This window comes from Theropithecus gelada, chromosome 7b (genome assembly GCF_003255815.1).
Source record: "Theropithecus gelada isolate Dixy chromosome 7b, Tgel_1.0, whole genome shotgun sequence".
Lineage (NCBI taxonomy): Eukaryota > Metazoa > Chordata > Mammalia > Primates > Cercopithecidae > Theropithecus > Theropithecus gelada.
Window position 1 is genome coordinate 65,911,319 of NC_037675.1, and position 14,482 is coordinate 65,925,800.

The following is a 14,482-nucleotide window of genomic DNA, read 5'->3' on the forward strand; positions in this document are numbered from 1 at the left end:
TGCATACTATTCAAGGTGCCTGCCAATAGGACCCCAGGTTAAGAATCCAGTAGGCAGGAGTTTGGCCCTTAAGAGAAAGGCAAGTGCAAAATTAGAGTGGGAAGTGGAATGATTGAGGCCAGAACCCTAGGAAATACCTTCTTAAAAAAATTATGAAATATATATTTTTTAAATCATACTATTTAACCATTTTCTTGTTTGCCTAGAGAATACTCTCCAGTGGCGCTTGCAGCTACAGCGTTTACCCCAAGATAACTTTGCCATGAAATATCTCGCTTTCCTTATTATTTTCTCATCGTTCTAGTATATTGACTTTGGAGACAAAAGACATTCTGTTTATAGCATTCGGTTTTTAGTGGTATTACCACTTACGAAATATAGTAATTGTCTATTGCTGAAGATTTCAAATCCTAGAAAATGTAGCATTCCTACACATGATGTTAACATCGTTCTCGAACAGTTGTTAGCCAAAGATTCAGTTGATGAATATGATTGTTCTGAAATAGACGATTCTGATGATTGAGATGATTCTGATGTTAGTTCTGTTGAGAAATAACTCTAAGAATAGTTTTATATTTTATTTTCACATGGAAAATCAGTCAGATTTGCTTCAGCCTCAAAGAGGGTGTTTATGTAAAATTAAATGAATGCTGGCAGTGAGCTACACTTTTTTTTTTTTTCTAAATAGGAAAAGGGTTAAAAACATCAGTGAGTGCCTGTAGTCCCAGTAAGTCGGGAGGTTGAGGGGACAGGATTGCTTGAGACTAGGAATTTGAGGTTATATTGTGCCATGATCACACCTGGGAATAGCATCAGCCGCTGTACTGCAGTCTGAACAACATAGCAAGACCCTGTCTCTTAAAAAAAAATTGCAAAATACTAATAAGCAAAAATAAAGCACAGTCCCACCCAGCAAGTAACTGTTAACATCTTATGGTATACATATATAGCTTTCCAAATCTTCTTCTGATGTTCCCCTCTCTCTCTGTCTCTCTCCACACACACACTCTCTTAACATTCTGCATTTCCATCATTTCGTATCTTTTTCCTCATTAAAAAAATTGTACATATCTACTGAAAAACAAGTATATAAATGTACAAAGCAGAAAGTGAAGATTCTACCACAGTTGTATACCCAAAGACCACCAGTGCACCAATGTTAAGAGTTACCATGTTATTTTTATTTTGTGTTTTCTTTTTTTTTTTTTTTTTGAGATGGAGTCTCGCTCTGTCGCCCAGGCTGGAGTGCAGTGGCCGGATCTCGGCTCACTGCAAGCTCCGCCTCCCGGGTTCACGCCATTCTCCTGCCTCAGCCTCCCGAGTAGCTGGGACTACAGGCGCCCGCCACCGCCACCTCGCCCGGCTAGTTTTTTGTATTTTTAAGTAGAGATGGGGTTTCACCGTGTTAGCCAGGATGGTCTCGATCTCCTGACCTCGTGATCCACCCGTCTCGGCCTCCCAAAGTGCTGGGATTACAGGCTTGAGCCAGCACGCCTGGCCAATTTTGTGTTTTCAACATACTGGTTACATTTACTTTACATTTTGTGACTGATAATTCCAAAATCTGAAGTCTTTGTAGGTTCAGGTTCGTTTTTTTTTTTTTTTTTTTTTTGAGGCAGGGGTTCACTCCCATTGCCCAGGCTCACTGCAGCCTCCGCCTCCCAGGCTCAAGCAATTCTCCCTTAACCTTCCAAGTAGCTGGGACTACAGGCAGATACCACCATGTCTGGCTAATTTTTGTGTTTTTGTAGAGACAGGGTTTTACCATGTTGCCCAGGCTGGTCTCAGACTCCTGAGCTCAAGCGATCTGCCTGCCTCATGCTTCCAAAGTGCTGGGATTGTAGGCATGAGCCACGGTACCCTGCCCTGCAGGTTTGATTTTGTTGTCAATTTTATTTTTCTTGCAGCATTATTTTAAAAACTTAAAAAAATAAGTATAAATAGGCTGGCTGTGGTGGCTCACATCTGCATTCTTAGCACTTTGGGAGGCTGAAGTGGGAGGATTGCTTGAGCCCAGTAGTTTGAGACCAGCCTGGGCAACATAGTGAGACCTCTGTTACCACAAAAATTTTTTTTTTTTTTTTTAAATTAGCTAGGCCTGGTGGTATGCGCCTGTAGTCCCAGCTACCTGGGATGCTGAGGTGGGAGGATTGAGGCTGTGGTGAGTCATGATTGCACCACTGTGCTCCAACCTGGGTGACAGAGTAAGACCGAATCTCCAAAATATGTGTGTGTGTGTGTGTGTGTGTGTGTGTAAACATTTAAAACTTTTTATTTTATTTTAGAATTTTAGAGACAGGGTCTCACTTTGTCACGTAGGCTGCAGTACTATGGCATGATCTTGGCTCAGTGCAGCCTTGACCTCCTGGTCAAGCGATCCTCCCATTTCAGCCCCCACCACGCCCACCTGCTGCCCCCCAGCAAATAGCTGAAACTACAGGGGCATGCCACCAGGTCCAGCTAATTTTTTTGTATTTTTTTTGTAGAGATGGGGTTTCGCCATGTTGCCCAGGCTGGTCTGGAACTCCTGAGCTCAAGCAATCTTCCTGTCTCTGCCTCCCAAAGTACTAGGATTACAAGTGTGAGCCACCATGCCTGGCCACTTATAACTTTTTATATTAGAAGATTTCAAATATATAAAGATAGGGAAGATGTTGTAATGAACCCCAACCAACCTATAACACAGCATCAACAAGTACCAAATTAAAGTCAATTTCGTATCTATACCTCTGTCTACCCCACTCCTCAATTATTTTGAAGCAAATCTCAGGCATCATATCATCTGTAAATATTTCAGTATGTATCTCAAAAAATAAGCACTACCTTAGAAAACACAACCGATGTAGGTTGGGAGTCCCAATATATAAAATAAGAAGAAGAAGGGGAAAGAGAAGGAGGAGGGGGACAGAGAGGGGGAGGAGGAGAATACAACTGAATTACTGTTTATATACCTAAAAATACAAATGGTAATTCCTTAATATCATATATTCAATTATATTCAGTCGGTATTCAAATGTCCTCTGTTGTCTGATATTTTTTAAGTTTGTTTCACTCAGTCTTTAAAATAAGGTTTGTACATTACAATTGGCTTGATATATGTCTTAATTATTGTACACATTTTAAGCCTTTGATCGGTATCTTCATACTGCTCTCAAGAATAGGAGACAGGCAAAGAAAGAGGAATTGGCCAAAGACAGAGAAAGAATGGGCCGGGGGTGTGTCTCACTCCTGTAATCCCAGCACTTTGGGAGGCCTAGGTGGTGGATCATGAAGTCAGGAGTTCGAGACCAGCCTGGCCAAGATGGTAAAAGCCCGTCTCTACTAAAAATGTAAAAATTAGCCAGGTGCGGTGGTGGGCGCCTGTAATCCCAGGTACTCAGGAGGCTGAGGCAGGAGAATCGCTTGAACCCAGGCGGCAGAGGTTGCAGTTAGCTGAGATTATGCCACTGCACTCCAGCCTGGGCGACAGAGTGAGACTCTGTATCAAAAAAAAAAAGAAAAAAAAAAAGAGAGAGGGAGAAAGAATGATTAGAAAGATCAGAGGAAAAACCCTGATACAGATAGGCCTCAGGGGCAAAAGAAGGTTCTCCAAGAAAGAGGATTGGGCAGGGAGGGGTCAGCAGTGTCACAGGCTGGAGAGTTCTGAGGAGGGCACATACTGCAAAGAGGCCTGTGGATTTAACAAGTTAGGGATCTCCAGGGACTAGGTGAGAAGCAGCTTCAGGAAGGCTGTAGGGTATACATCAGATGACAGTAGTTACAGGTGAGAATCTAAGATAAAGATGAAAAACTAGCAAAAATAGAGTACTTAGCCAGGTGTGGTGGCTCACTCCTATAATCTCAACATTTTGAAAGGCCGAGGTTGAGGGTCACTTGATCCCAGGAGTTTGAGACCAGCCTGGGCAACATAGCAAGACCCTGTCTCTCCCGAAGATGGACAGAATTAGCTGAGCATGGTAGTGCGTGCCTGTGGTTCCAGATACTTGGGAGGCTGAGGTGGGAGGATCACTTGAGCCCAGAAAGTTGAGGCTGCAGTGAGCCATAATTCTGCCACTGTACTCCAGCCTGGGCAACAGAGTGAGACCCTGCCTCAAAAAACAAACAAACAAAACCCCCAAAATAGAGTACTCTTATTTTTTTTGGTTTGTTTTGTCTTTTTTTTTTTTTTTTTGAAATGGAGTCTCGCTCTGTTGCCCCAGGCTAGAGTGCAGTGGTGCAATCTCAGCTCACTGCAACCTCCCCATCCCGGGTTCAAGCGATTCTTTTGCCTTAGTTTCTTGAGTAGCTGGAATTACAGGCACGTGGCACCACGGCTGGCTAATTTTTGTGTTTTTAGTGCAGACGGGGTTTCACCATGTTGGCCAGGTTGGTCTCAAACTCCTGACCTCAGGTGATCCGCCCACTTCGGCCTCCCAAAGTGCTGGGATTACAGGCGTGAGCCACCGTGCCTGGCCCAAAATAGATTACTCTCATCAGTAGGTTTACCGGTGAATGAAGGAAAGAAAGACATAGTAACCTTTAGTGGATCTGGGAGTAAGGCAAGGTTTTGGGAATTTTTGTTAGTTTTGATTTAAAGGTAGGAAAATCTTAAGTGAATTTGTTATGGCAGAAAAAATGAATAGACAGAGAAAGTAAGGTGGGACTGGGATCAAGATCAGAGATCAGGGTTGGAAGAGAGAGCCGCAACTTTTCCACTGAGTGGTGGGAAGGAGGTAATGCAGACAGCTTGGGCATTTGGAGGTACAGGCAGGGGTATCCATGCTGCCGTTCTTACTGAAAAGAAACCAGACCCTTCCAGGCTATAGTCAAAAAGAGAGCTTTTTGTTAGCAGTGCTGTTGAACCGAACTCTTTTTCCCTGAGATTGCTGCTCTGCTTGGGGCTCGCTTACCAGGAATTGCTGCCACTGCCACACTGGGCTGGGCACCAGGGCTGAGGAAAGTTGTATTCACCAAAGTGGCCTGATCCAGATATGGGACCTGGATTTCCTGAAGTCCAGTGGACAGAGGAGACGGAGAAGGCTTCCCAAGAGAGGTGATATCTAAGCTACGACCTGAGGAAAAATAGGAATTGGCAAGGTAAAGGGCCATTTGGCTGGGGAGGAAGAGAGTGCATTCTAGGGAGAAGGAACGTGGGCAAAGCCCAGACCTGCAAGCGCATGGGCCATAATGTGGGGACTACAGGTGGTTCATTGGGCTGAGTATATGGTCCCAGACGAAGTAGATTTAAACCAGGGCCAGATTATAAAAGCTCTTGTATATCATGGTGAGGAATTAGAACTTTATTTAGATGGCATAGGGGAGTCATCAAAGCAGAGAAGTCACCTGTGATTAGAATTGTATCTTAGGCCCGGGTGCAGTGGCTCATGCCTGTAATCCCAGCACTTTGGGAGGCCAAGGCGAAGAAATACCTGAGGTCAGGAGTTCAAGACCAGCCTGGCCAAAATGGCAAAACCCATCTCTAGTGAAAATACAAAAATTAGCTGGGCGTGGTGGTACCCGCCTGCAGTCCCAGCTACTTGGAAGGCCTGAGGCAGGAGAATCGCTTGAACCCGGGAGGCGGAGGTTGCAGTGAGCCGAGATCACGCTGTTGTACTCCAGCCTGGGCAACAAAGCTAGAATCTGTCTCAAAAAAAACAAAAACAAAAGCCACATCTTAGAAAAATTGCTGGGCCAGGCACAGTGGCTCACGCCTGTAATCCCAGCGCTTTGGGAGACTGAGGCAGGCAGATGGCCTGAGCTCAAGAGTTTAAGACCAGCCTGGGCAACATGGCAAAACCCTATCTCTACCAAAAAGTACAAAAATTAGCCAGGCATGGTGGTGCACACCTGTAGTCCCAGCTATTTGAGAGGCTGAAGTGGGAGAATCATCTGGGCCCTGGAGGTTGAGGCTGTAGTGACCATGATGGTACCACTGCACTCCAGTCTAAGCGACAGTGAGACCCTATCTCAAGAAAAAGAGAAAAAGAAAGAAGAAAAACGACTGGCTAAAAGATGGAAAATTGTTTTGGGGGAGACAAGACTGAAGGTAAGGAGATCAGTTAAGAAACAATTGCAGAAATTCAGTTGACAGATGGCTAAAATTAGGATGGTGGCAATGGAAAGAGAGGGAAGTAGCTTAAAAAGATATTAAAGAATTTAGTGATTAGTGAGCCATGAGGGGTGAGGGTGATGGAGGAATCAAGGAAGACACCATTTTCCAGCGTGAGCACCTGGTTTGATGGTGGTACTTATTTACTGAGATGGGGGAAACAGGAGGCGGGAATACACAGTTAAGGGGGAATGTGTTTATTTTGGACAGACTGAGTTTGAGATGCTTCTAAGACAGCTGATTGATGGTGTTCAATAGACTGATGTGTCACTTTATAAGTGTGCAGAAAGATCTGAGCCTTGAATATAAATTTGTGTGTTATTGGTGCTAGTGAAGTAGATGGAATTATTCAGAGGGAATGAGAAGAATAACCATATGGAGTTCTGAGAGGGCCTTCATTTAGGGAAGGAACATTGCTCAGAAAAGGAGCTTTAGAAGGAGACCAATAAATTGTAGCCAGAGAGAGGGGAGGAAAATGGAGTGTCCCGAATCCAGATAATCTGTTTCATAAAGTAACATCTTGATCTCGGGGGGCATTCAAGTTTTATCCCATCAACTTAAGACCCTGAAAGTTCTGAGGTTTTAATCCTCTTCCACCTGGGGTAGGCCAGCTTCTATACCACTAGCCAAGAGGAGTGCTAGACTTCTAGGTATTCTGAAGTTCAGATCAAGAAAAGATGATCCCTTTCCCCTCCCCCAGCTTGAACTCCCTGGCCTCTCTCCTGGTCAAATGACAACGGGAAATCTTACCCTTAGAGACAACCTAGCTCCCTACTCATAGGCAAGTCTTGTCTTACTTTTGCAGATTATACCCTGATGGGGATGGCTATCAGAATACAACAGATACCCATAACCTCCATGCCAGAAATGCCAGGGAAAGGGTGGCCATTATTTCTTTCTTTCTTTTTTTTTTTTTTAAGGTTTTTTGGCTGTAAGTTTATTCAATGCAAAATAATCCTCTTCAATTTTACTGAGGTGGCTGACTACGTCCACGACCAAATCCACCTCTAAACTGAAATTCGGTTGCTGACCCAGCCCCAGCCTCGGCTTTCTTGTCGGTACCAGGTAGCACAGCACTCCATCTGTAGGTATCTCTGTCAGCTTCCCCTCTTGTGAGTCTCACAGGTCGCTAACCCTCCAGACCTTTAGGCCGAGGCCTGCCAGTCTCTGGACGGCTACGGCGTAGGGTGGCAGGCACAGTCTTCAGGGGCAGATGAAGATAATCACGGAGATACCGGATACCCTCATTGGTAAGGTACCAGTAGAAATGTCTCCAGGAAACTGTTCCTTCACGTAGCCTCGGGACTTGAGAGACTGCATGGCCTTCATGACATGAAGGTTGGGCACATTCTTGTCTGCCAGCTCCAGGTGCTTAGGCATGTGGACATCCTTCTTGGCCACCATGACTCCCTCCTTAAAAAGGAGTTCGTAAATGGCAATCCGGTTCTTCTTAAGCATCAACGTCTCGGCGGCTGCAGCGTCTGGGGCTGGGGCTCCCATTATTTCTTAAGAGGTAGTTAAGGAAGAGCAGTGGAGAATGGTTTGAAGGGAGATCTGGGTTCACATCCTAGCTCTGCCCCTTACTAGATGGTTATCAGTTGTCAAGTTACTCAGCCTCAATAATTCTCAGCTCCTTAATCTATAAAATGAAATAATAATGCCTCGTGAGAAGTAAACGAGGGTGCTGGTATAGTTCATCAGCATGCATGCCCATTTCTTATTTGGTAAAGAGATAACACCTTTACTCACAGGCATCATCTAGGTTGGCCCACGAGGCAGACTTTTCTCTCTCACATAGTACCTGTTATCCTTTCCCTTGTTGCTTCAAGTGCCCCTATTCCAAAGCTGGGAGGGAACCAGCAGTCTGCCTGAATCTTTGCCAAGGTCATGGACTCCCCTGAGGACATAAAACCAAGGAAACCCTACTCTATGAGTAGACTCTGTGAGAAAACATCGAAGAGGTCTAACTTGTGTGGAAGCCAAAAGCCCTCTGCATTTACGTGATGGATTCTAGAGAGAAAATATGAATTGCTTTCCTGTTTACTTCAAGGCAAGGGGAATGACATGAATATATTGTAATATTAGGAAATTATATCCACCTTGTACTCTGGAGATAGTAGGAGGGTACAGGCTAGCTAGCCCAGGCTGTGGTTTGGGCACCAATCAGAGGTTCAATTCACAGTGCAATTTTCAATTATTGGCTGGGTGTGGTGGCCCACGCCTGTAACCCCAGCACTTTGGACGGATCACTTGAGGTCAGGAGTTCGAGACCAGCCTGGCCAACATGGTGAAACCCCTTCTCTACTGAAAATACAAAAATTAGCAGGATGTGGTGGCAGGCACCTGTAATCCCAGCTACTTGGGAGGCTGAGGCAGGAGAATCACTTAAACCTGGGATGAAGAGGTTGCAGTGAGCTGAGATCGTGCCACTCCAGCCTAGGTGACAGAGTGAGACTCAGTCCCCCCCCCAAAAAAAAAAATTCAGTTATTTCTAGTGTTGTTTCTTGGTGAGTCCAAATGCATTGTGAGCATAGGCTGCTTTAGGGCTATAGCAGAGCACTCACTCACAAAGTGGAACCTGTCTCACCAGCCAAGCTAGAGAATGACTTCAGTGAAGTGAAAGCCACTCAGACAAGTGTGAAGTAAAGAAGGTCTGTCCAGAGGTCAGAGCATAAGGACTAAAAGCTTAGCAGTAAATGCCAGGCTATTTACTGGCAGGCACTACCTACCAGTTTCTAACACTGGGACATGGGTCAGCCTCTCCAAGCCCTAGTTCTCCATCGGTAAAATGACAGCATTATACTAGATAATATTTTTTACTTCTAATAACCCCCAGATTCTATGATTTTATGATTTTATTTTTTATTTCATTTTGTTACTATTGTTTTTTTTGAGACGGAGTTTCGCTCTTGTTGCCCAGGCTGGAGTGTAATGGTGTAATCTCGGCTCACTGCAACCTCCGCCTCCCAGATTCAAGCGATTATCCTGCCTCAGCCTCCCAGGTAGCTGGGATTACAGGCATGAGCCACCACGCCTGGCTAATTTTGTATTTTTAGTAGAGATGGGGTTTCTCCATGTTGGTTAGGCTGGTCTCAAACTCCCAATCTCAGGTGATTCACCTGCCTCGGCCTCCCAAAGTGTTGGGATTACAGGCGTGAGCCACTGCGCACAGCCTCGCTTTTTTATTTATTTTTAGACAGGGTCTCACTCTGTCGCCCAGGCTGGCTAGAGTTCAGTGGTGCAATCTCAGCTTACTGCGATCTCCACTTTCTGGACTCAGGCAATCCTCCCATCCCAGCCTCCCAAGTTGCTGGGAACACAGGCACCTACCACCACACCCAACTAAAATTTTTTTGTATTTTTAGTAGAGACAGGGTTTCACTATGTTGCCCAGGCTGGTCTTAAGTTCTGGGCTCAAGCGATCCCCTGGACTCAGCTTCCTCCCAAAGTGCTGGGATTACAGGTGTGAGCCACCAAGCCTGGCCAATTTTATGGTTTTATAGTTCCAAGTTCATCTGACTTAGTTCATAGACCTGATCTATATAAATAAGATAGTCCCAAATATATCCTTCCAAATTTCTTATTTTAAGGCATTCTTGTCTCAGAACATCTCAGGCAAACTAGTATAGCAAGAAACTTTGAATTATAGTGATGGGCCAAGAAAAGGGGGAGGAGACACAATTTTATTTGACATTAACTTAGATTTAGTGTTTCTACCTTCTCTCATCTTCTAGAGAAGAGAAACCCAGGAGAGAGCTGGGAGCACCTGGGATTTCTTTAGTCTGTATATCAGTGTTTTGAAAAGTTATGCAGGTAATACATTTTCATAAAAAATTCAAATAATGCAGATGTATACAGATGTGAAATTGAGATCTCTTCATTACCCTCTCTCCTTCTTGCTCCGTCTGATCCCCCACCCCTCTCTGGAGGTAGCCACCACCAACGTTTGGTATCTTTCCATTTCTTTTTCCCTGCACACCTCCACCTCCAGTATTTTAGCACACCCCGCCCCATGAATACCCATTTCTTGGAGACCGGTGATAACAGCAGCACCAGAAAGAATGAAAAGCTTAGAAATCATCACTGGCCAACTTGATGCCAGTCATCTTAAAAAAAAAAAAAAAAACAAAAAAACAGTGGAATAATTTTAAAAAAATCATTTTCTTGAGGTAATATTGTGTACGTGCTTTTAGGAACTAACCTACAACATGAATATTGCCAGGCAGTTGGAGAAACTCCTGGAAGAAGAAGAAAGTACCAAGCTGACTTTATTACTCTCATGGGGAGGTATTTCTTTAACAAAATTTATTTGTGGGATTTACCAAGGAAATAATAAAGTTCTTATGATTGATATTTGTCTTTAGAGAATGAATAAAGTTTAGGGGAAGTGCTTCTATTACAGCATCTGCATCTCAGCTTAACAGAGGGACACATAACTTTGGGCAGAGGGTAAATTTCTGCATTGTGTTATCAATGTGGCATTGTTATAACCCGCAATGGGTTTGACAGACACCACAGTTCTCCCAGAAAATGTACTATCTATAAGGCAGGAACCTCGTCCTGTTAGTCTTCAAAACACTTTTCTCTGTTTTTCTGTTAGCATTTGCTGAGACTCTCAAAAGTCTATTCAATGGCTCTGATGCGAAACCAGCTTATTTCCAATGTCATAGCAATTCCTAACACATAGTAAATCGTCAGTATAGATTTGTTACTTAATTGGGTTCCTGTGTTAGTCAAACTCATTACGGCTTAGTAGTGCTCGTACAACACGCTGAGAAACTCTGAGTTAAGTAAAAGGTCCTGAAACCCACCTGGAGATGGAGATGGCTGAGGCCTTTAGAAGAGTCCACAGCAGTGAATACTGAGATTGCTGTTTGGGAGGCAGGATTGCCTGGTGGCTCAGCACTCGGCTTTATGGCTAAAAACCTAGGCACCAGTCGTGACTTTGCCAGTTGCTGTTATTTTAGTCAAGTCACTTAATTTCTCTTTAAGTTTCCATTTTTCTTGTATGTGAAGATGGTGATCATATTTTGTGTTAGAGTTTCCATGAGTTTTCAAACTTGCCAAGAGCTTTCTCTTTCTTACGAAGTTGCTACAAGATTTTTCAGATACTCTGTGTGTGGTGGTATTCTGGAGACTGCTGATGGTTAGAGGCTGAATGTAAAGTCTGAAGTTTTAATTTTTCTCTAGATAAGTATTCCATCTATAAATACATGAATTGAACACTGCTGTGTCTCAGATTCTCTTCAGCCTCTGCTGATAATATATGCTAGTCCAAAGATTATGAGCTATGATATGATTTGACTTGTTTTCCCCTAGAAAAGGTGAGGTCCCTAATTATCTCATTTTTATTGCAGTTTTACACCTGCAGTAGAAGTCAAGGAAAAAGGAAAGAAAGGCAAAGCAGTTCACTTTGCAGAAATTGATGGTCCAGCTTCAGACAGGTAGATTAACTTTCCAATCATGCCAGAGTTGCATAGCATCTCTCAGTGGAATGGCTTCAGCCTTTACAAACTACGAAAATACCATTCCTATTATTCTAGTTTGCAATGCGAATACCCATCAAAGAAAGAACATGCGCTGTTTCAGAATTGTGGTAGGAATTACAATAGTCCCGATAAATGTATTCTGTTAACCTGGCTGTTAGCACATCTTCAACTTTTTACAGTTTTTTAAAGTTTGAAAATGATAGGTACACCAGAACAGATGATTTATTTATTTTTTATTTATTTATTTTTTTGAGATGGAGTCTCGCCCTGTTGCCCAGGCTGGAGTGCAGTGGCTGGATCTCAGCTCACTGCAAGCTCCGCCTCCCGGGTTCACGCCATTCTCCGGATTCACGCCATTCTCCGGCCTCAGCCTCCCGAGTAGCTGGGACTACAGGCGCTGCCACCTCGCCCGGCTATTTTTTGTATTTCTTAGTAGAGACGGGGTTTCACCGTGTTAGCCAGGATGGTCTCGATCTCCTGACCTCGTGATCCGCCCATCTCGGCCTCCCAAAGTGCTGGGATTACAGGCTTGAGCCACCGCGCCCGGCCCAGATGATTTAAATGATCTATTTTGGATGGTATTTGTATAAACATTTTATATCAGACAGTGAACATCCCTCTTGCCTTAACATAGTAAATAAAATGTTTAATAAAAAGCATTCCAAAATGATCTTACATCAAACAAAACCCATGTATGACACTCAGGCTCTTATTACTGTTTAATAAATGCTTTCTGCACCTCAGGATAGATTGAATACAACTAAAATATATTAAACCACTACTGGCAACTGTTATATTCCAAAACAGGTTGACAGATAAAAGACTTGCTGCAAGAGATGATAAGTCAGCTAAAACTTTAGAGAAACGAGGTCAGCAGGGCACCATTACACTGGATGATGTTAAATGTGAGTAACTGTTTCTTTATCCATACATAAACATTCGTCTGTATATGCATACATAAACATCCATCCATCCATCCGTACATAAACATCCACCCATCTATACATAACATCCATACATAAACATACCTTGTGTGACTCTCTAAGGCAGCTCTTTGTGCCTCTCTCAATTGTCCATTTTCTTTTTTCAGTTGTTACTTTGCTTTTGCTACAAGATACTGAGATGCAGCGGATCTGTTCTTTTACAACATTTATGAGGTATCTATTGCTTATGAGGCATTTTAGATCTTTTATCCTTTATTTTTCAGTAACTTCATCTGATAAGTGATGACAAATCTGATTTTTAGAGGAAGAGTGTGAGACTGGCTCTATGCAAGCCATCCTAGTCACAAAGACTGCGACCAAAGAGTTGGGGAGAGGAAGCCAGAAGTCATAGGAACCCCAAATAAAATCCCAGGGCAAGTAGTATGGAGAGCATGCTGTCAGAGTCTCACATGGACTGTACTATTTTTATATAATAGTTAAAGGATATACCCATTTGCTGGCCAGGTGCAGTGGCTCACGCCTGTAATCCCAACACTTTGGGAGGCTGAGGCAGGCGATCACAAGGTCAGGAGTTCGAGACCAGACTAGCCAATGTGGTGAAACCCCGTTCCAAAAAATACAAAAATCAGCCGGGCGTGGCGGTAGGCGCCTGTAGTCCCAGCTACTTGGGAGGCTGAGGCAGGAGGATCACTTGAACCTGGGAGGTGGGGGTTGCAGTGAGCTGAGATTGCGCCAGTGCACTCCATCCTGGGTGACAGAGCAAAACTCCATCTCAGAAAAAAAAAAAACCAAAATACAAACATTAGCCAGGCATGGTGGCAGACGCCTGTAATCCCAGCTAGTCGGGAGGCTGAGGCAGGAGAATTGCTTGAACCTGGGAGACAGAGGTTGCAGTGAGCCAAGATTGTGCCATTGCACTCCAGCCTGGGCGACAGAGTGAGACTCCCTCTCAAAAAAAAAAAAAAAAGATCTACCCATTTACTGAAGATCACTTTTCTCTACTAGTTATGTTTGGCAGCCCCAGGATGTGCTAGGTGTGTGGCTCTGGGTGAGTTTCTTGACATTTATTTATTTATTTATGAGACAGAGTCTTGCTCTGTCGCCCAGGCTGGAGTGCAGTGGCGCGATCTCGGCTCACTGCAAGCTCCGCCCCACCCGGGTTCACGCCATTCTCCTGCCTCAGACTCCTGAGTAGCTGTAACTACAGGCGCCCGCCACCACGCCCGGTAAGTTTTTTGTATCTTTTAGTAGAGACGGGGTTTCACCGTGTTAGCCAGGATGGTCTCGATCTCCTGACTTTGTGATCCACCCACCTCGGCCTCCCAAAGTGCTGGGATTACAGGTGTGACCGTTTCTTGACCTTTCTAAGCCTCAGTCTCCTCAGCTACAAAATTGGGAAGTAATTGTGTAATTGTGTCCCCTTTGTGTGGCTGTGCGTGGCTGTGCCTCACGTGGCCTCTGCACCAGGAACGCTCAGTGAGAGTTGGGTGCCTGATGCCATTTGCACCCCTCCCCATTCCCTTAGCATACACATGCAGGCTGCTTGTGGCAACTGCTTGAGACTTGGCCTGAAGGCTTCATTCCACCACAGGCACACACTCAGCCTGACTGCAGGGCAAGCTCGGAGCTAGGGAATCAGTGCCCTAGAAGCAGCCCTTATTCAATGCCCTGCTGGAGGAGGAGTTGGTAGGTAAATTCTTGAGATGTTTTCTACGCTGTCTCCCAGAGTCCCCACAGGACTGAATTCCACTTACTTGTTAACACTCTCTTTGTTGGCTTCCTTTCCTGCCTCATTTCCCCACTTTCCTACTGATATTTCCTGAGATCACTTCCAACTAAACTGATATCACTTCCAATAACTTCCCTGAGACGGGGAGTTATTAATATCTTGAAAAGAAAATCTGTAATGCTCACCCTCATCCTGCTCTTTAGGTATAGTTCAAGAAAGCAGTGCCGGAGAA

The 14,482-nt window shown here is 44.3% G+C and overlaps 1 protein-coding gene and 1 pseudogene across 1 annotated transcript in view; one reads left to right on the forward strand and one right to left on the reverse strand.

The window, feature by feature from the left end:
• The window catches only part of PPP1R36 (protein phosphatase 1 regulatory subunit 36), a 43,563-nt gene that overhangs the window by 4,895 nt on the left and 24,186 nt on the right, over positions 1-14,482 (forward strand). Inside the window, exons 4-6 of the mRNA XM_025392380.1 lie at positions 11,446-11,532; positions 12,385-12,482; positions 12,668-12,734. Coding sequence (XP_025248165.1) covers positions 11,446-11,532; positions 12,385-12,482; positions 12,668-12,734 — 252 coding nt within the window. The remainder of the gene's footprint in view (positions 1-11,445; positions 11,533-12,384; positions 12,483-12,667; positions 12,735-14,482) is intronic.
• Positions 6,989-7,551, reverse strand: LOC112628990 (annotated as a pseudogene).